Here is a 20,476-nt window from a genome sequence, read left to right as displayed (position 1 = left end):
TCACTCTTCAATTTTGGGAAAGGCTTTACTCTCATTAACATTCAGTTTACTCACACACATTAGGAAAAGATAAAACGCACCCTGCTTACTCTTTGCTTTGGATCTTGGGCAAGTTTCCTCTACTCTCAAAGCCTTAATTTTTTAATCTGCAAAATGGGGCTGCGTACATATCTCTGAGGTTCACTGTGACAATCAGATGGTATATTGTGTGCATCTGGCAAATAGGGGTGTTCGATAAATGAGAGCTGCCAATAACAGGAACAAAACAGTATCATGGCGTAAAGTCAGCCTTTCAACAAAAAGTACATAAAGGCGAATGCCTCAGAGATACACTACCTAACAGAGTGCCTAACAGTGCACACTTGAAATACAGCTGGTGCCAAGAAGGAATGAAATTCAAATTTAGTTAATTTTTAAGTAATTAAAACATAAATGTAAAAAATGATACATTGCTTATCGGAAACATTAGTATGGAAGACTGGAACAACTTCAGGATGGGAATTTACTTTTCAGTAGTAAATTCTATGAAATGTTCAAAACACAGATTAAGTATCTGTGATGAAAATTAAGCATCCACACTGAGACGTGCAATTGGTGTCAAAAACACACTGGCTTTCAGAGACACAGTGTGGAAAAAAATGAATGGAAACCAGGTCATTAGTAATACTTAGATCAAAGTCATGTTGAGATGATATTTTAGATAAATCATTAAAATTAATTTCAGCGATTGCTTTGCTTTTTGGTTTTTTTTTTACTATAGCCTCTAGAAAGTCATAAATTGCATATGTGGCTCACACTGTATTTGTGTTGGACAGCCTGGTCTCCGAGGATGCTAGGAAGCAGATGTTCAAGACCTCCTGTGTGATTTCTCATTTTAATGAACTCGTGTTCATTACTGGAAGGAGAATGAAGGCCACCGCAGATCTCTCCTATCAGATCTCTCTTCACATGGATGTGACCACAGGGCTTGGAAGCGCCCGACAGTCTGAGTTAGGTAGAGATAGAAACCCCAGGGAAGGCAGAACTAGCTGACACAGTTCTCCTGATTTCCCCGCCAGACAAGGGAAATGCAGGAAGCCCGGTGGACCCAGACTCCACACAAATCGGCTGTGGGGATCAGAGGTCCCAGCCACCCTTCCAGAACCCCCCTCCCAGTGTGATCCGCTATGATTACAGACAGCAATAATTCAACATCTGTTCATCCTCAGCTGTGCAGGCTGAAGCCATGATGATTAATGCTCTGGTAATGGGCACGAAGTAAAAAATATTAATCTTTATAAAAGGTATTCAACAGGCATCATCAGCTTATAAATGTCCAAGTAGAATATCCGTCTATAACCCCATTACGGCTCTACATTAAAGCAAGATGCAAATACGAGAATGAATTTGTCCATTTAAAACATTCATTTTATGAACACTGAGTAATGCGCTGCTTAATTTTTAGTTTGGTCACATTAAACAAATGATCCATAAAGTGCATTTAATAACCTTGAGCCTGTTACATTGAACTGAGACCCAGATTAACACTTTTAATGAGAATTAAACAGTAGGAACTATATAAATGGGGGATGCTGGTTACTCATTCGTTATAGACACTCGTCTTATTTTTCAACTACCTAAGAACTCTGTACTCACGATTCAGTTTATTCTAATCACTATCTCCCTCAAGTCCTCAAACAACAGAAATGTAGGAAATGGAGTCAGCAGTGGAAGCGATCACTGGAGCCATCTACTTATGTCCAGATTGACAGATGAGGGTGCCAGGAGCCAGAGAGAAGGGATATCCAGGGATTGTGCCACTAAGCAGCTGACCCAGAATTAGGTGCCTGATTCTGAAGCCATAGCTCCTTAGATTAAATGACACATGCCTGTAACCACATGTGGTTCTGGCTTCTTTAAAAGTCAGATGCATATTACATTTCTCCAAGGATCTTCTTAATGTAACAAGTCATAATCATTGGTAGTACCAAGAGAATCAATACAAACTGAGGAATCCTAGGTAAATCATTTTTCATTTTTGGATTCCCTCTTTCATTTTTCCTCTTTGTCTGTGAAATGAAGTAAATACAACTGTCCTCACCATGTTTCTACTCCTACCATCCGGTTAACACCTTCATAAATAGTTTGGTCAGAAGCTCCTCAGTGCCACTCAGCTAAGTGCTGAAATTATCAGAAATAAGATAACCTGCATGTCAGTTTTGAGGTACCCAAAGTCATGGAATTTTAATTGAGAGGATGACATTAAAATTAGAAGAATCCACTGGGTGCCTGGGTGGCACAGTTGACTGAGCATCCGACTCTTGGCATCCGCTCCAATCATGATCTCAGGATCGTGAGATCGAGCCCCATGTCAGCTCCATGCTCATGGAGTCTGCTTGAGATTCTCTTCTACCTCTCCCTCTGCTGCTCATGTACTCTCTCTGTGTCTGTCTGTCTCTCTCACTCAAATAAATAAAATCTTTAAAACACAAGACATTAAATGAATCTTGGAAATCGGAAGGAGAATGTGGTAGCATAGAGACTATAGCAATGGGAAAAAACGCTGATCAAAGGTATCTTCTGGATGAAGCCACTGAACCCAGCACAATACATGTCGTCTTTTTGGAAGAAAGAATGGAAAAGGAGATATTTCTTAACTGCTCGGTTAATAATAGGAATTAGACATTCGTTGGTATTATAGTAATAAATAATTTTTCAGAAGAAAGAAATGAACAAACAACCAATGGAGAAAAATCAGTAGAGTCCCATTTACAAGCAGATTAAAAGACTAGATGAAAAAATTAGAAACAGTCAGGTAAAGTCCTGGGGAAAATTATGTGGGACATGCCAGTCGGGCCAGGAAACTAGTCGCTAGATGGATGGAAGTGCATTAAAGGGGTGGTTTAGTAAGTTCAGAAGGAATTCTACAGGTATGCCAGTCCTTAGGCAGAATCTCACCAAGTGCAGGATAAGAAAATAAAGATACAATGTACAGGGCTGAGGTGTGGTATGCATTCTTTTAACCAGGAAAGGGAGGGAAGACAGGAACCTAAGTCTTGGCCACTGTACTCCAGCACACACAGTGTTTTGTTACTACACATGTTTGTTCAGCCCCCTTGATATAACTGCCATCTGTCACTCAATATATTACTACAAACTCTACAGCTCATTCTAGTCTTGCTTGTTTAAAATGCACAGGGCCATACTGAAATCTGAGGAGTGCTGCTTCAAGGCCAGTATCTCTGTCAAACTTCTACCTTATTCACTCTATGGAAAAGACTAGAGATGCTTAGCGTCATCGCCACATCTGTTGCAACTAAGTGGAGTTTCTGAGCTGAAAATTGAAGTGGAGTTTCTTGAATCTGATCAAGATTTTCATAAATGTTTTCTCATGGTGATAGATTCTTTGTAATTACACTGGCTTCCAAGACTGAGTCGACCGGCTAAGATAAAAACAAAAAACCAGAAACAACAACAACAATAAAAACAACAAGCCTACAAACTCCCGTTTGCCCTGACAATGAAATGTACACAGTAAAAACAGTGTCAAAACCCTATAGTCAAGTCCACTCTATCTTCAGAGATGGTCTGTGCACTCAGAAAAGGATTTATTCAACAGAAAAAGAATGGGGTCTTCGAGGAGAACCTGGGAGAAAGCAGACTGACCTGGGGCTCCTCCAACGGTCCCAGGCAAGATACTGTAGATAACACATCATGTAGGTACAGAGCTAGTCTCATACAGCTTAGAAGGAATCATGAACTGGGGCGACACACAGACTTGCTGTCCTGATGCCCCGTGTGAGCATGAACAGATACAGGACGAGAGAGGTAAGCTCTTCTAAGGCTGCTCTTCTTGCACCCAACATCAAGCAACAGGGATAGGAGGTCACCCAGAGGTGGGTACAGAACAAGAGGTTAACTATAATAAAGACTATAATAAAGGTGGACCAAACACATGCTGAGGAACTACCAATTTGATCACAGATAAGAGTTCCCCCGCCACACACACACACACACACACACACACACACACACACAAAGGAAAAAAGTATGAAAACTCCCTATGCACAACACTGCATTTTGGCTTATTTATTTTTGCATAGTTTGTTTACATTTATTTATGTGTTTGTTTATCCACATATTTCTATTTTACCTTGTTCCATATGGCATTGGAAGTGAATTCAGTATTCGGAATGTATTACTCATACAGTAAATGTGAAACAGTTTAAGAACAGAGTGGGTGACGGGTTTCTAAGAAGACAACTCCTTAATCAGCACTAGAGTGGTGGACAGCTCCCTGCTTGGGATTTTGCTTACAAATTAGTAGGACCTGTTGCCTAACTCCTGGGCCCTTATCTGTAAATTAAGAGAATTACTCTTTTCCAATTATACAATTTTAAGCTGATGGCTCTGAAGCCTCTCAAAGGAATCAACTTGCTAACCAACGGTCCTGAGCACATGCTAGGTGCTCAACAAATTATAATGGAATGGAAATAGATATAATTAAGAAACCGAAATTGAGTTCACCCTCCTAGACTCAATAAGCCCTTTCTAAAAGGCTGCACTGTTTTAACAGATTGTCTTTTCAAACACTCATATAATGAATGATATAGAGTGATATATACAATGAGGTATGAAAAAGGCACAGTACCTTACAGATAAAGATTAAAATTGTCTCAAACAGAAGAGGAGAAAATGATTTCACATTCCACCATTATATCAAGAACCGATCTTTGGGGTTCAAACTAAGTAACATTCCTTAGAAGTCATCAGCACGACTACCTAATTAAAGTATCCTGGAATGCTAGACGGATGATACATTATGTGACTATGTCACACGAAGGCCCCAAACCTCAATTTTTCTTTCTGTACAATATCCCTCAAGTTAACAAAATTACTATACAGTAGCTCTGGGTTTAAGATCCCTTCAAAAAAGAGAAATAGCTCTCCATTTTCCACAGCGGAGAAGCTCAAGAGATTTTTATTTTGATCTGTTTATGAATCGAAGCATTAAGAAGGTATATTGCATTATAAATCTGTATTAAATATATAGCTATTCTTTCCGCAATTTAAATGAATTAAATGAATGATTTTAAGAAATATAAATTATATTTATATATTTTATATATTATATTTATAAATAAATATATTTGATGTAAATATATTTATAATATCATATATTAATCACAACAAAAGTAGTCTGGAAATCTGACTTCAATATTTCCTAATAACTAGTCTCATTGGTATCTGAGCCTTTGCCCTCAGATTTCAAAGGGCTGCTGTAACTAATGTTTCTACCATTAAAAAGGAGAGTTTCACTCTGCTTGATAACTGGAAGAATCATTCACCTTGAAAAGAAGAATGAGGAAAATAATTCAAGCTCTCTAGGCCTATATCTTGAAGAAGCTCTCTATTGTTCAAAAATGGAACACAAATGAAGTTTTATGAGGTTGACGAACACTGTCTAAAAGGAGCTTTTTTGCTATATTGAAAGAAAGTCATGGGAATGGCCAGGAAATGAGGGAATGGCACACATCCCATTCCTACTCACCGCTAGATTACAACTGTCAGGGGGGAAAAAAAACCCCAAAAATGAAAAACAGACAAAGGGGTGCCGATGAATAGTGAGCTTAGAACAACGTAATCCACCAAGAGTATTAAACTACTGTCAAGACTATAAAGAGATTATCTTGCCACCAAGTCTTCAAATCTTCACTCTTCAAATCTTATACTACCTTCCAAAACCAAAAAATTTAAGACACAATGGTAAGAACATAGTAAGCTCTAAAGAAAATCTGTCAGTTGGTTTGGTCATTTTCAATATGGGAATATGGAAAGGTCAGTTCCTGAAAGACAAAGAAATGATACAGTGTTAACTGGAATGAACTTTCCCAAAGGTCTCGGTTCAGACCCATGGTGAAAAGAGCCCATGTGGGTGAAAACGTGTGTTCCAGAGGCTCGCTCATCTTAACTCAAGGGGATCTTCCAAGTATGTCCAATGCTCTTGACTAATGTGAAAGTTAATGCTATTTCAGGTTGATTCCTTTTTACCCCAATTGCTGTTAACACTAACGTAAAACATTTTTTGTGGGCATAAATCCTAAACTTTGGTGTCCCAGTGTTTATTTTAATTTAATTACATTGAAACTTTTCATTTCTATAATAGGATTTAAGCTTTAATTTTCACAGCTTTTGTCAGATATGTGGGCAACAATATAATCACAGGGGAACAAAGCTACAAATGCACAAATTATGAAGCTCTGACCTTTCTGTCTCTTTGTATCTTGCTTTGAAAATCTGCTCACTCCACACCACAGATGATATGCAAGAGGCATCTTTTTGTGAAGCACATAATCTATTTAACCAGCTTTCAAGTAGTCAAGTCACATCCAGAGACAACGCTGGGAAGCCATTACCACCCATTCATTGGCTCTCGTGAACAGCTTGCTAAGGAGCCAGATGCCCTTGGCCTCCATGCGGGAGCAGAAGCAGGAACATCCAAGGGGGAGTGGAAACACCAGCCCAGGGACCAGCCACTCTGCACACCATCCCTTTCCTGAAACAAATCATTCACTCTTTGAATACCACCATACTCGCAAAAAACCATCCCAATGACAATCTGGGGTGACTGGGATTTGTTTCAAAATAGCTGGAGGAAGAGCACAGAGATTAAAAAGAAGACCAACCAGGACTCAATACCTTCGGAAGCTCAGTGAGGAGTCTGCACGCATGTTATTACACTCTTCTTCCCATTTTTCTCTGATTAAAACTTTTGATCATTTTAACAAAATCTACCTTGAATCCAGAGGTAGAATTGAACTGTCCTCCTCCCCCAGCTCACATTTCCACAAACTGAGGAAGAACTAAATCAGGGGCAAAAAGATGACTTTGATCTTACAGAACCGCTCACAGATGACCCTCCACAGCTCAAATCCCTCACTGAGTCTCCGTTTTCCATCTCTCCTTCCTCCTCAAAGACAACTCCTTCCTCCTCCATGATCAATCCAGTCAGCGCCGAACATAAGAGTGACGGCCAGGCTCCCTGCACAAACACAGAAACTCTCCTCGCTCAATCCACCGAACCGCGTCTGTATGCAGCCGATCCGGCTTCCTTCTCTGTGCTGCATCCTGACAGAAGAAATGCCGGGCGTGGACATCCATGACTAATTTTGTTCATGCAGACATTGTGGCCATGTCTGACGCCAGGCACTGTCCTAAAAGCAGTGATCAAGCAGGAACAACGTGAACAAGGCGGCCAGGCTCGGGGATCTCTCATTCGAGGGAGAGACCACAGATCATCAGCAAGCCAAAAGGAGAAAGGACACCACGATTTCACCTGGTGGGGAGTGGCAGGAGCAGGCCTAGGGCAGAGCGGCTGGGGCTGTTCTGAACCGGACGAGCAGAGCACCTCCAGAGGACGCTCCCTGGAATGCTTTTCTTTATTTGATCCAGGTCTACTGACTTTCAGCTCTTTTTGCCAAAATGTAGGATGTAGGCAACAAGAACAGGGCAGGTGAGGAAGCTGAAGCCAGGAGGGTAACTTGTCGAAGGTCACTGAGTGAGTGGGGGCTAGAGGCAGGATTTGAACCCAGGCAGAGTAATGGTAAAGCCCAGACTCAGCCCCACTGTGTATGCCCCACCCTCATCACAGAGAGGCTTTCTGAAATGCAGAGCTCCTCATTAACGAGGAAGTAAAATCATTTGTAGGAGAAATGATGCAAATAAGTCATTCCTTTTTTTTTTTTTTTTAAACAAATCAAAGATAAAGGAGAGGGCCATGTGCTCAGAGTCAAAGATGAAGGCGCGGGCAGTCAACAGCACGCTGCAGGCAGTGAAGTTTCCAGGAGCTGGCACGCTGGCTTTATGGGCAAACTGTGTAGCGAACACCACCGTGGCCACTGGGTCCACCCCAGCTGCAGAAAAACCTTCTCATACGTGGGAGAGATCTCTCTATTACGAGCTGTCCCTCCCCCGCACAGAAGTCAGGACATGTCCACTGCCACTCTTGCGACAACTGTAAGGCAGGGTACGTCCCAGGCGTTGCCGAGAGCCCTGACGCCACTCACAGCCAACGGTGGGGGGGACAGCTCTGTGAAGAGCTCACACTCCTCTTCCACTGGGTGGTGGCTGCAGAAGCAGGAGTCGCAAGGCCCTGATCCAGAAGGAGCACGGCAGCTGGGACACCTGTGCATGGACAGTGACAGTGACAGCAGCTCTGGTGTCCACACCCACTAGGGCCAAACACCCCTCTCTGCCAAAACACACATCTCCTGCCCCAGCCTCGCGAGCTCTGCTCTGTTTCCGTGTCCTTCAGAGGCTGGGGATGCAGTCAGGAAAACACGGCTGAAACCCCAGGGCACCTCAGCCTCAGCCCCCTGGGACCCATGCCGGGCAAAAGAAGGCCTCTCTGCCGAGAAGCAATTCCAGTGTCCGTATTCACGGCCAGCCATGCTGCACGCAGATCAGCCTGTCACCCACACTGAAGGGAGACCCTTCAAACGATGGGCTGTATTTGATACTGTGGGGAGGAGCAAAGCAATGTTTGAGAGTGAAGCAATTCAGTGAGTCCCTTCCATGAGTGAGGCAACCCACATGCTGGTGAGCAAAGACAGGGCCTGGAGCCCTCACTGAGGAACCTGGAGGAGCCACACTGCCATGCACCTGGACCACATTCCCGAGAAAATGTTTACTTCAGGCTAGCAGCATCGGTGGCTTATGCAGCTAACTCTGGTTCTATCAGGTTCTAGAACTCTGGACATGTGAGGCCGTAGGCTGACTGGCTCCACTGGGATCAGGAAGAGTACACAGACCAGGACCATTGTTACAAATCAGCAAGAAACGGAACAAAGCAGGAAAATCAGGGCCATCATATCTCCTCAGAAAATACTGTGGCTTCAACAATTTATACCAAACGTGGCAGGGAATATTTCGCAACAGTAATGACATCCGCGTGCGAACAAACCAGTGGGAAGGCTTCCACAGATTGGTCTTTCCTGACAAGGAGGGAAGACAGCTGCAGGCTGCCTTGAAGGAGCAGAGAGCCTGCAGGTGAGAAAAATCAGGGCTGTCTTCGTGATCCCTTCCCCGAGAGATTCCCAACACTCAAAACCTGGGTAAACCTGGGTGCGGGGGTGGGGGAGCCCTCTTCCACACTGGACATTGGACAATGTACTCTGAAACACTTCCAGACCGCCCATGAGCATCTGGAAGTGAGTCTAGACCGCCAGCACTGGCTTAAGACAAGGCTACTGACTGGGCAGCTGGGGGGCTGCTTCTAAGACACTGAGGCTTCTGGTGAACGGTGGCTCTTGGGCCACACGATCAGTTTCGATTCGCATTATACCACACGACCTCCTTTTCCATATTGGGTGCAGCTTGCAATGAAAACTAAGTCCCTAACTTTGTACTTAAAAAGATGCTAAGTTAATAATTAACAGCATGCTGCAAAAACTTCCCAAACAGGACTTGCGGCTGTCTTTGATAAAAGACTTAGAGAACGAGAATGAAAACAGAAACAGGGCACAGAAAAGAAGAAGAAAAACACAATCACCAAATACCCAGGCTGACAAAATTACCAAAAATAAATAGGAAGAGCCCCTTCCAGCTTTCTACTAGCAAAGGGAATGAAGTTAAGTTTCAATACAGGAAAAGATACCCTTGAAATACACTTTCTTAATTAACATATGATATATTATTAGCCCCAGGGGAACAGTCTGTGAATCATCAGGCTTACACACTTCACAGCACCCACCACAGCACATACCCTCACCAATATCCATAACCCAGCCACCCTATCTCTACTCCCCCACCCTCGAGAAACCCTCAGCTGGTTGAAATGTATTCTCTGAAGAAGTCCTATTTTAAATATTTTAACTGAACCATTTATGTTTTAAGTCCTTACTCAAAGACAGCACAAAGTTCGGCAACAGTAATTATGCAATACAGGGAAGAAGGTCTCCCCTACAGCAACAGTCAGTAAAAGTCAAGTGCAAATAATCCACTGACGGTTGTTATTAATTGATTAACTATTCATTCAGTGAAGTGGTTTAAGTCAGAGGTGGTAGTTGCCGTGTGTGTCTCTGGGGTTGGATGGTTAGGAGAAGGGACATCAATAACCTACCTAACAAAATCCAAACAGAAAACTTCCAGGGGACTTTACTTGTTTTGGTATAAAATATCATCAATATGGAAAGAAACAATGAAGAAGTCCCCACCCATCACCACATAAACATGTCCTCTTGCACCCCATGTTTTTTCACCAAACTTTAGAAGATACCAGGAGAACTTGTGAATAATTCAAGACCCAGCCCTCCAACAAGACCCTGAAGTATGGACAATCCAGATTGTTAGGTAAGGGAGATTCATGTGCTTTGAATCCCAACCAAGGGCAATGGAGCGGACTTCCATTTAGGCAAGTGAACAATGGGCTTGTGGCCCAGAGAGAGGGGTTTGGAAGGGATGCGGAAACCCAGTTATTTCTTGGTCTGCTGACTTCTCTCAAAAAGAAACACACCCACTCAAATGAAGTCTTAACCTTTTCTCTTAACAGAAGCCTTAGCTGTACGTGTTAGACTCCAGGGTAGTGATAAAGTTCAATCAAGAAATCAGGCTAAAACCAGCAGGAGAGCACAGGGTCCAGGAGCCCAGACGGTACAAAGGACTAATGTGGACATAAACTGAGTTCTCGGTGCAGCCAGGAGCTCAGTAGGAAATCCCAGGCCAGGCTGCTCTGCCCTTGAAACACCACACATAGAGACCAAAAAAAAAAAAAAAACAAAAAACGAATCCAACAGCCAAATTTCTGGACACAAATAGAAGAGCAGAAACCCGTGCTTCACAGTCAGAATGTCACTCAACGGTCCCCACATCTGCCTCCGCTAAATGAGAAAGGTTGTGGAATTATGCAAAGGTTTTAAGCTTTCAATAAAACTGCTTGACAAGTGTAAAATATTAATTCAATCTGTCCAAATAGAAAGAAAATGATTAATAAAAAGGGTAGGGAGATAATGTGAGGAAATAGAAGGTGTTCCTTAGGATAAATGAGTTGAGGAATCATTAAAATTCTTATTACTTTGAGCAGGGCTTGAGGAAACCCTGTCAAAGAATGCAAAGTTCAGGTAAATTTAAAGAAAACTTGACATTTTTCTTTGCAATCATCTGAATGGAAGCAGGTGATTGCCTCCTCAGGATAGACAATCATACATCTTAAAGGCTACAATGTACGCTGATTATCGTAGGGCTTTGGTGTACACCTAAATTACCAACTACAAGGTTTTCCCCTTCATCTTTCAATGATCTATTACTCCACCATATGTCAATTACCATTCTCTTGTAGGGGCTAAATCTTCCTGTCTTGTAATGGAGCTGTTTTAATTGGCTACAACCTCCACTCCTGTTGGCATGAAGGAGAGAATTCAGAAGGGACAGGCCTATAGACAATGAATAACGTGACATCCTCGCAATACTCGGGGTTCCACTCACCGTGCTGTGTGAAGAGGTCACTGTGAATGATTTCAATCAAGCAATACAGCTTCTGAATGGTCAGCAAACCCATGGGAACATTTAGGATGAAATCAGTGAACATTTTGCTGTAATGAAAAACACAAGTGAAAAGAGTTTAGGGATATACAGCAAAATGATCTACTGTGTTCAAGACCAGATCAAAATGTAAGGTCATTAAATGGTGATTAAGTTCTACCAGAACACTGGAGATGGTCCATTATCCAAAATGGGCCAAAATCTCATCCAACAAAATGATACTTTAAATGTTATTTTTCACTTCACACCCACTCAAACGGCTATAATCCAAACAAAAGACCACCCTAGGATTTAAAGAAACTGAAACCCTCCTACCATGCTGATGGGAATGTAAATTGGTGCAGCCACTTTGGGAAACTGCTGGGTATTTCCTGAAAATGTTAAACTCAGTTACCATGTGATCCAGCATTTACACTCCCAGGTATATATACCCAAGAGAAACAAAAATACATCTCCAACACACAGTCTGGTAGATGAATCCCAGGAACATTAGCCTTCATATTCTGTGGGGGGAAGACCCAGATATCTGTCGCCTGAGCAGCCGATAAACAAGATATACCATTTCCATAAAATTCATCCGTATCAAGGAATGAAGTTCTGAAGCATGCTAACAACACGGTGAACCTTGAAAACATAATGCCAAGGAAGAGGAGCCAGACAGACAAAGAGGCTACATATTATATAATTTCATTCATATAACATGCCTGGAAAAGGCAGAGCTATATATACAAAAAGAGCCAGGGAGGGGACAGAAAATGACTATTCAGAGCACCAGCATCTTATGGGGATCAAAATGCCCACAATTAAACCATGATGACGGGCACACAGCTCATTTAATTACACACTCTACACTTGGGGAACTTTATATATGTGAATTATTCTCACTTGAGTGTTTTTTTTTCAACTTTACTTTTACAAACAGCCAATAAAACTATAAAGGAGTCTCAGAAGAAGGGTTCTTGTTGGCAACAAAGAAAAGCCTTTCACCGATCCTATCAGCAAGGCTCTGTAAAAGAGTAATTCCAAGTACCCACAAAGTTTGGGAAGACAGACACCAACATGCTTTGGCAAAAGGTTGCTTTGACCTTTAGAGGGCAACTGGATCATATTTATGACAAATCATTTGGGGCACCTGGGTGGCTCAGTCAGTTAAGGGTCTGCCTTTGGCTTAGGTCATGATCTTAGGGTCCTGGGATGGAGCCCCACCTCTGGCTCCCTGCTCAGTGGGGAGTCTGCTTCTCCCTCTCCCTCTGCTCCTGCTCTCTCTCTCTCTCTCTCCAATCAATAAATAAAATATTTTTTTAAATCCTTTAAGAAAATACAAAGAAAAAAAAAAGGCAGAGAACATAAGACCTTGTAATCCCACATCACTCACTGTTCAAGCTAATGATATAAATAAGGGCAAGATACTACAATGAAGCTACAAAAGAATTTATCCTAGCACACTGCATAAGAAAAACCGAACCAAGCCTAACACCCCTATCGCACGGAGGCCTGTCCGCTGTAATCCAAAAGCCGTGTTGGCCTGGAAGCAGGACCACTGAGCAGCTCAGTTCTCAGGGACGAAGTGAGCTAATAACAGAACCCAATGTTACACCATTGTTGCAAAGATTAACTGAACAATACATGGAAAGTGCTTCGTGTGGAGCCTCTTTTATATGGAGAAAGCATGTGATCAATGTGAGTGCCTAGTAAATAAATGATGGGGCCAGCATTGGATCGAACACCATGGAAGTTACTAAAAAGACTACTCCACAATGTAGGAAAATAAGAGGTCTTGTGTGCAGAAGCTCATTATAAAATAAAGAATATGACCGTGTTGAATTTTTTAGGGGAATACGTCTGCACACATGCATGTGTATACGTGTGTACAAACCAGATCCTTCTAGTTGTTTTTAGTCAGTGGAATTAAGTTTGATTTATTCTCCTCTGTTTCATCAAAATATCAATCAACTTTCTAAAAAGGAAAAAATACGTACATGATTTACAAGGACATTAAAAAAAAAAAAACAGTAGTTAAGGTGGCTCGTTGGGTTAAGCAATCGACTCTTGGTTTTGGCTCAGGTCATGATCTCCTGGGTCGTGAGAGTGAGTGTCAGGCTCTGCGCTCAGTGGGGAGTCTGGGAGATCATCTCCCTCTGTCCCTCTCCGCACTAGCCACATGCACACACTCTTTCTAACAAATAAAGTAATCTTTAAAAAAAAAAAAAAAAGTTATTGAAGACAAGGAGTTGAAACAGCATACAGACATGCCTAAAGGGACAAGCAGTCAAGGGCTGACTACACTGGCCCTGGAGAAAAGGGTCTTCCTTGACTCTCCAAGCACAGGCACCAGAACCCACCGGGAACACTGATGCTGCCCCACTAACCAGTTAGTCTGATCCCTGGGACCCTTAAGAATAGGCCCAGAGTATGGTCCATCCAACCACAGCTTCCCCAACTTGCTCTGTTCTCCAAACCTGAAGCTCTCAAACAAGAACCTTCACCAAAAGCTCCTGGAAGGTTCATTAAAACCAACCGGCTGGGCCCCATCCCCCATTCCTAACTTAGAAGATCTGAGAAAGGGCCTCAGATTCAGCATTTTCTAACAAGACCTCAGGGGCTAGTGATGGCTTCTACAGCAGCCACAATGCAGGGGCAGGCCCACTCCGAAGACCCAGGGCAGACTTGCTCCCGATGGGCCGATTCACATCTCCTGTTCTCATTTAGGGCATGCGAAGCCGTCCCCCGCATTGTTAGTGCCTACGAACAGAAAATAATGTGTCCATGCAGGACACTAAATCCTCAGGCACATCAGAAACCTGGTGATTCATGGAGAAGAGGACCACCGCCCCCTCCCCCCAAATGCTCCTCCTTCCCCTCCCAGGCATGAGCAACCTATAGTGGACATAAAGAACAGGAGGGATGAGCATTTCTTATTCAGCTTAACCACTCAGGGGACACATGGACCTTTACTAATATTTAGATGAGCTTTCGGGCTGCTAAAAATGGTGCCATCCCCTGCAGGTAGTTTATGGTGTTAAATGCTAAATCAAAGTCAAAATCAAAAGCAGACAAGGGCTATGCTTTACATGTCTGGGGTTAAACAGGCTGCACATGCCCGTGGTGCTCAACCATCTTGTGAAATACAAGCCCCTACAGATTACACAAGTAGGACTGGGCTCGCCAATCAGGTGGCAAAAACAGGTGCAAAAGGAAGGATTTGGTCCCCAGCCTCTGTCCTTGGTCTGAAAGCCCAACAACCAGCTTCCTTGGCATTTGTTGTGGTTTTGTTAATATTATCTTAGGTGACAACTCCTGACTATTCTGCCTTAGGCTTACAGTCCATCAGCCGGTAGCACAGAAGAACAGCCATGCATGCTGGGGGGCAAGGGAGGGGAGTGAATAGTCAGTCTCCAGTGTCAGATATTTTAGGTGTTAAAAACAAAACAAAAACCCAACCACCACATAGTGAAATTCAATCCTGAAAGAAAACAAAATGCCAAATTTGTAAGATCTACCCATTGGGCTATAAGCAACCCTCTAAAGAAAATACTGTGTTGATAGATGATGTCTTTTCCATATAAAGTCATAATTAGGGAAGTGTCAGAGACACCACAACCAGCATGAGTTTGTTCTAAAACAATCCAGGGCACTGATGTCTGCCAACATGAGACTGAGGCCGAGCCTCTTGTGACCTCTCCGCACGGGAAGGAGGCAGACCACGGGATGTGGGAAGCCCGCCCCCCGAGTGCTTTCTTACCTGAGCTCTTTGGGATCAAACACCAATTTCACATCGTTGACAATAGTCGGCAAGTACTTCAACGCCGCCCCCTGCAAACCAAGAGCAAAGAATGCTGAGCCTCGTGCACTCTGGCAAGTGTTAATACAAATCTGTAATTCCTAGGAAGTACCGCAGACATAGCTAGAAGAGAAGGATCACTTTTTAGATGAGACAATGGAATCACCAAACACAACAAAAACAGAGCAAAGAAAGAACCTCTGGGCCACAAACAATGGTGATGTTACTGGTCACCTTGACACATAATGATTTAACAGCCCAACAGTTGGTGCCTGTTGACAGAATGCCTACATTGCACTAAGTTTCCGTGTGATTTTCTCCTTAACCCTAATGAAGCAATGGCAGAGGAAGATCTGTGTCCCTCGAAAGAATTCCCTACTGTCCAAGTCACTGCAGTTCCCCCATATTCAATATCTAAAACGATTGTCTTTGTTCCACTCCAACACTGGTTTCTGTACACCCATGCATCCCTTCACTAGGAGTCTGTTTTTTCTTTAGTAACTTTCTCTCTTCTATTCCTATTTTGTATCTTCCAGAAAACCCACGATCTCAAAAAACAAGAGTGACGGTAAGCACGACAGCTCCTACTACACGCTGTGTGCTGCGCTAGGGACCCTTGTGCATTCTCTCCTTTATTCCACCAGACCTCTGGTGGGGAGCCGGCTGCTGGACAGCAGGGGAACGGCCGATAGAGATGGTAAGTCCCCTGGTCACACTGCGAGCACTGAACAGGGAGAGCATCAAAACTCAGTTCAGTGGGCAGCCTGAGTCCCACCCCTCAGCCACGCCCTGATGGGAAAAGTTCGTGTTTTCAGTGTTCTGACGATGCTGGGCCCCCCTCGATCTGTGACTCTACACAACTTCTTGTACCAGGCTGGGCTCCACCTCCCAGAATAATGTGGGGGAAATAACGCTCATACCAAGAACATCCAGAGGTTGCATTAAAGTTCAAAATCAAGCTGAACACATAACACTTTGAATGCTGGAAAATACTATACTTACTGCATATATAATTGTTAGCATTATTTTCTGAATGCAAAAAGGTAGTGTTTAATAAAAAAAAAATATATCAAAATGGAGTCATTTTTGCTTAACTCCATGTCAGCAAATCAAGGCTTCATACCTAAAGAAACTCCAGTTGCAGTTTCTCTCCGGAATATAAGATCAGACTACTCAATCTGGAGCGGCGCCTGGGTGGCCCAGTCGGTTAAGCATCTGCCTTCATCTTAGGTCATGATCCCAGGGTCCTGGGATCCAGCTCTGTGTCCGGCTCAAAAGGGAACCTGCTTCTCCCTCCCCATGCTTGTGTGCACTCTCTCTCTCTCTCTCTCTCTCTCTCTCTGTGTCAAATAAATAAATAATATCTTTAAAAAAAAAAAAACAAACATTCAATCTGGAACTCCCTGGTCAGCACCAGTGAGGTGATTCACCTGACAGCCCCTTCCATCCCTCCAAGACAGAAGAGGTGGCCTGTTCTTTCCTTGTGCCTGCCCCCTTCTGCCTATAAAAGTCTCATTTTACCCAGCTCTTCAGAGCTCCTTTCTGCCTGCTGGACGGGATGCTGTCCTATTCACTTTGAATCAACTATAATCACTGAATCTTTCGAATTGAATCATTTTGAATCACTGAATAAGGACAATTGGATCTTCAAATTTACTCAGTTGAATTTTGGTTTTTGACAGGAAAAGCCCACTTTAATATACAGAACATATATGATTGGTCAACTGATTTGCAACAAAGGAAATGAAATGGGTTCCATACCTCACACCCTATATAAAAATTAAGTTAAGCGGATCATAAATCTTAAACATAAAACTTAAAACTACACAACTTCTAGAAGACATTTGTAATGGACTAAGCAACGATTTCTTAGGACACCAAAAGCACAATTTGTAAAAGAAAAAAAAAAATCCATAAATGATAGTTCATCAAAATAAAAACTGCTCTTTAAAACACACTGGTAAGATAATAAAAAATGAGTCTCCCACCCAGAGAAAGTAATTGCAAATCACGTATCTGATCGAGATTTGTATCCAGCATATCCAAATGAACACTTAAAACACAATAATGAGAAAATAGTCTTCCCCCTGCAATAGGCCAAAGCTTTGAAAAGACACTTTGCCAAAGAAGATATATGGATGGCAAATAAGCATTTGAAGAGTTGCCCAGCAGCTTTAGTCACCAGGGAAATGCAAATTAAAACCACAGTGAAGTATCACTAACACCTATTAGAATTGCAAAAAAAAAAAAAAAAAAAAAAAAAAAAGGACCTGACAGTATCAAGTGGGGCTGCTGGACTGAATGCAAAACAAGGTCAGCAACCACAGAAAAGCACAAGACAGCTTCTCAGGAAGTCAGATGCACACTCCCCACACAGCCCAGCGACTGCACCCCAGAGTCCTGACCAGCTGAAACGCAAAACTAACGCTCACAGAAAACCCTGCATGCAAGTGTTTCCGTAGCTTTATCTGTAATCAGGCGAAACTAGAAACTGCTCGAAAGTCCCTCAAGAGGTAATTCCATACAATGTAACATACTCGGTATTAGAGATGATTCCATACAATGTAGCATACTCAGAATTAGAGGTGATTCCATACTATGCAGCATACTCCATATTAAAAAAAAGAAAAACCCAGGTTCCTGTTACACCCCACACGGATGAATCTCAGATGCCCTGTGAGACAGAGACCAGGACAAACTCAAAAGGCTCCACACCATGTGGGTCCATCTTTCAAACACTCTGGAAAAGGCAAAGCAGTAGGGTGGCGCGGCGGGTGGGCTTGTGTGCATTGGGGGAAAGAGGAATGCCGGGGCCATAACTCGACCGTAGGATTCGGTGCAAACCGGACCTTCAAGGTCAAAATGTAAAAAGCTCTATCACCTGGGGAGCCAGGCACGGAAAAGGCCCAAGAGAATGTTCTTGAATCTCAACACTGATGCCTGAAAAAAGAGCTAAGTGGTCGATTCCAGTCACCTCAAAAGAGTCCAAGTTTCCTAATTTGTAGCTTGGGAATACTCTGTCTACACCTGAGACTCTTCTAGATCCTCTACTCCATGGACACAACACATCCTCAGGAAAGCATGAGAAAGTTCTGCTATCCCCTTTCACAGATGACAAAGTAGAGGCACACAGGGAAGGCGTGTATCCAGATTCATAGTACTGGGATCTGGAGTGAGGCTGAGAACGTCCACGGGGAGCATGAAGCCAGCACAAGACTCCTCACCACCTCCTCTGTGCTTCATGGTCTTGATGAGACGGGGCAGGAAGCAGGGCTCTGCACTGCACAATCACCAAGGCTTCTTTTCTACGTCTTGACCCTGTCCTTCAATGCCAGCCAGATCAAGGGATCCCAACTTCGTCCTCTGAGATTCACCTTTGGAACACACCGAGTTATCGCAGGTTACCTCCATTCAGATGCGGACAAACAAGACAGACATTATGGGCTGCGCTGGGGCGCCCAGGTACTGCATTAACCAGGCACACTGGGCACCAGGCCAGGGTCAGGGCTCCCTAGGGCTTCTGCCCAACCAGAGGTCAGAGCAATGTCCACTAAAAGGGGCATGTGCCCACTGCGACTCCAAAATGCTGTCTAACACAGAAGTCTGCCTAACAGACCGAGACCCTAGGGCTGGTACCTCTTACAGTTCTGGGGTTTCCGAGAGAACAGAGATAACCACGCACCTGCCATTGAGCCCAGGTTAAATAACCAAGGATGGAAAGAAAGCACAAAGAGAACAGGAGCAGCAGGCTCGAACCTCGTGGACCTGGTGTCCCTCCCTGTTCACGGTCCCCCTTTATGATTCTCCTCAAGCCTGAGAGCCCACCCCTCCCAGCCCATCTTACCTCCTACTTCCCAGAAAAACAAAATCCACCAGGAGAGAGCAGAGACTCCAGAAGTGCCCACACCTCTGTGCGCCACCCAGACTGAGAGGGAGCACCCACCACAAAAAGGGACGCAATCCTGTGCCTGGGCTCAGCGCAGACCCTCCGCACCCTCTGTCACACACACACACCGCCCCCCCACCCCGGCCCAGTCCCTCCAGGTTACTCGGTCCTCACACCACCTGGCTCCTTCCCTCGGCAGATGAGCCCAGTCTCTTGAAGCAACGTCTGGGGGGCCCCAGGGACCTCGTCCCACCGGCAACAGCAGCTGGACTGTGGGCTGGCAGGGTGCCCGCTGTCCAGAACGCTCCCCGCTGGGCCCTCTGTAGCCCCTCTTCAGCCCCACCGTCTCCATTCCTGCCAAGGCCACCAGCCTCTTCCTAGGCGACCCCTCGCCCACCTGCCTGGCCTTCCTCCCCACTCACTCCTCCCCAGCTTTCCACGCTGGGGCCTGTCGCCACTGCCCCTTAAAGCTGGGTGTCCCTGGGGTCCCATGCCAGACTTCTCTCCTTCCTCCACTCACTCCTCAGGGACCCCACCTTCCTTCTGCGCGTCACACCCACACACAATGGTCGCTGCGCCTCTGTGTACAGCTGTCCCACTTGCCACAGGCCGGCCGCTCCCTTGCCTTCCTGGGACACCTCCACTCAGGGCGCCACACGGCTGCTGAGTCCCCAGGTCACAGCCCCCTCGGATGCCCCCTCTGCTTCACAGCCACTCCGGACCAATCACAAAGCACGGCAGAGCCTCCCCACTACCTGCCCAGGGTTCTAGCCCCTTCTCCACTCCTACAGTCTGTACAACCTAGAGACTAGTCCTCTGTCCCTGTCCAGCACTCCCGCCGCAGCCTACTGACTGACCCCCCCACCTTCACGTGGAGGAGCCCCTCAAGCTCACGCCTCAGGCTGAAGCCAGAGTAGCTTTCCTGAGACCAGATGCACAACTTATCTAGACACTTGGATGGCACCACCCAACAATTCGGGCACCAGCCCAACAAGCGAGCACCCTTGGAGGCTCGGGCCCCTCTTCCCTGGTGTCTCTGCTCAGCAACCTCCACCTGCCAGTGCAGGACCCTCTCCAACCCAAGGAGGAGCCTCTTCCCACCAGCAGACCAGTGTATGAGTGCTCCCTCTTCCTGGACCCCTGCTTCCCTGCCCATCACTCCCTCTGCTGCCCCAAAACACTCAAAGTTAACCCCTGGTTACTCCTCAGTCCTTTTCTTCAAGATATACGGATTCCGGGCTGGGCATCTAAAGTGACTCCAGCTCTGGGCTGGAAGAGAGGGTTGGTGTCTG

General features: G+C 44.5%; 1 protein-coding gene across 4 annotated transcripts in view; it reads right to left on the bottom strand.

Annotated features, from left to right (window-relative positions):
- Nucleotides 1-20,476, bottom strand: part of DOCK1 (dedicator of cytokinesis 1) — a 490,751-nt gene that overhangs the window by 310,265 nt on the left and 160,010 nt on the right. For all 4 annotated transcript variants that reach the window (XM_059398808.1, XM_059398805.1, XM_059398806.1 and 1 more), the window contains 2 exons: nt 15,260-15,330; nt 11,461-11,567 (listed from right to left, as the gene is read on the bottom strand). In XM_059398808.1, coding sequence (XP_059254791.1) covers nt 11,461-11,567; nt 15,260-15,330 — 178 coding nt within the window. The remainder of the gene's footprint in view (nt 1-11,460; nt 11,568-15,259; nt 15,331-20,476) is intronic.

This window comes from Mustela nigripes, chromosome 4 (genome assembly GCF_022355385.1).
Source record: "Mustela nigripes isolate SB6536 chromosome 4, MUSNIG.SB6536, whole genome shotgun sequence".
Taxonomy (NCBI): Eukaryota; Metazoa; Chordata; class Mammalia; order Carnivora; family Mustelidae; genus Mustela; species Mustela nigripes.
The sequence above is the reverse complement of the archived record's forward strand: the minus strand, read 5'-3'. Positions and strand labels throughout refer to the sequence as shown.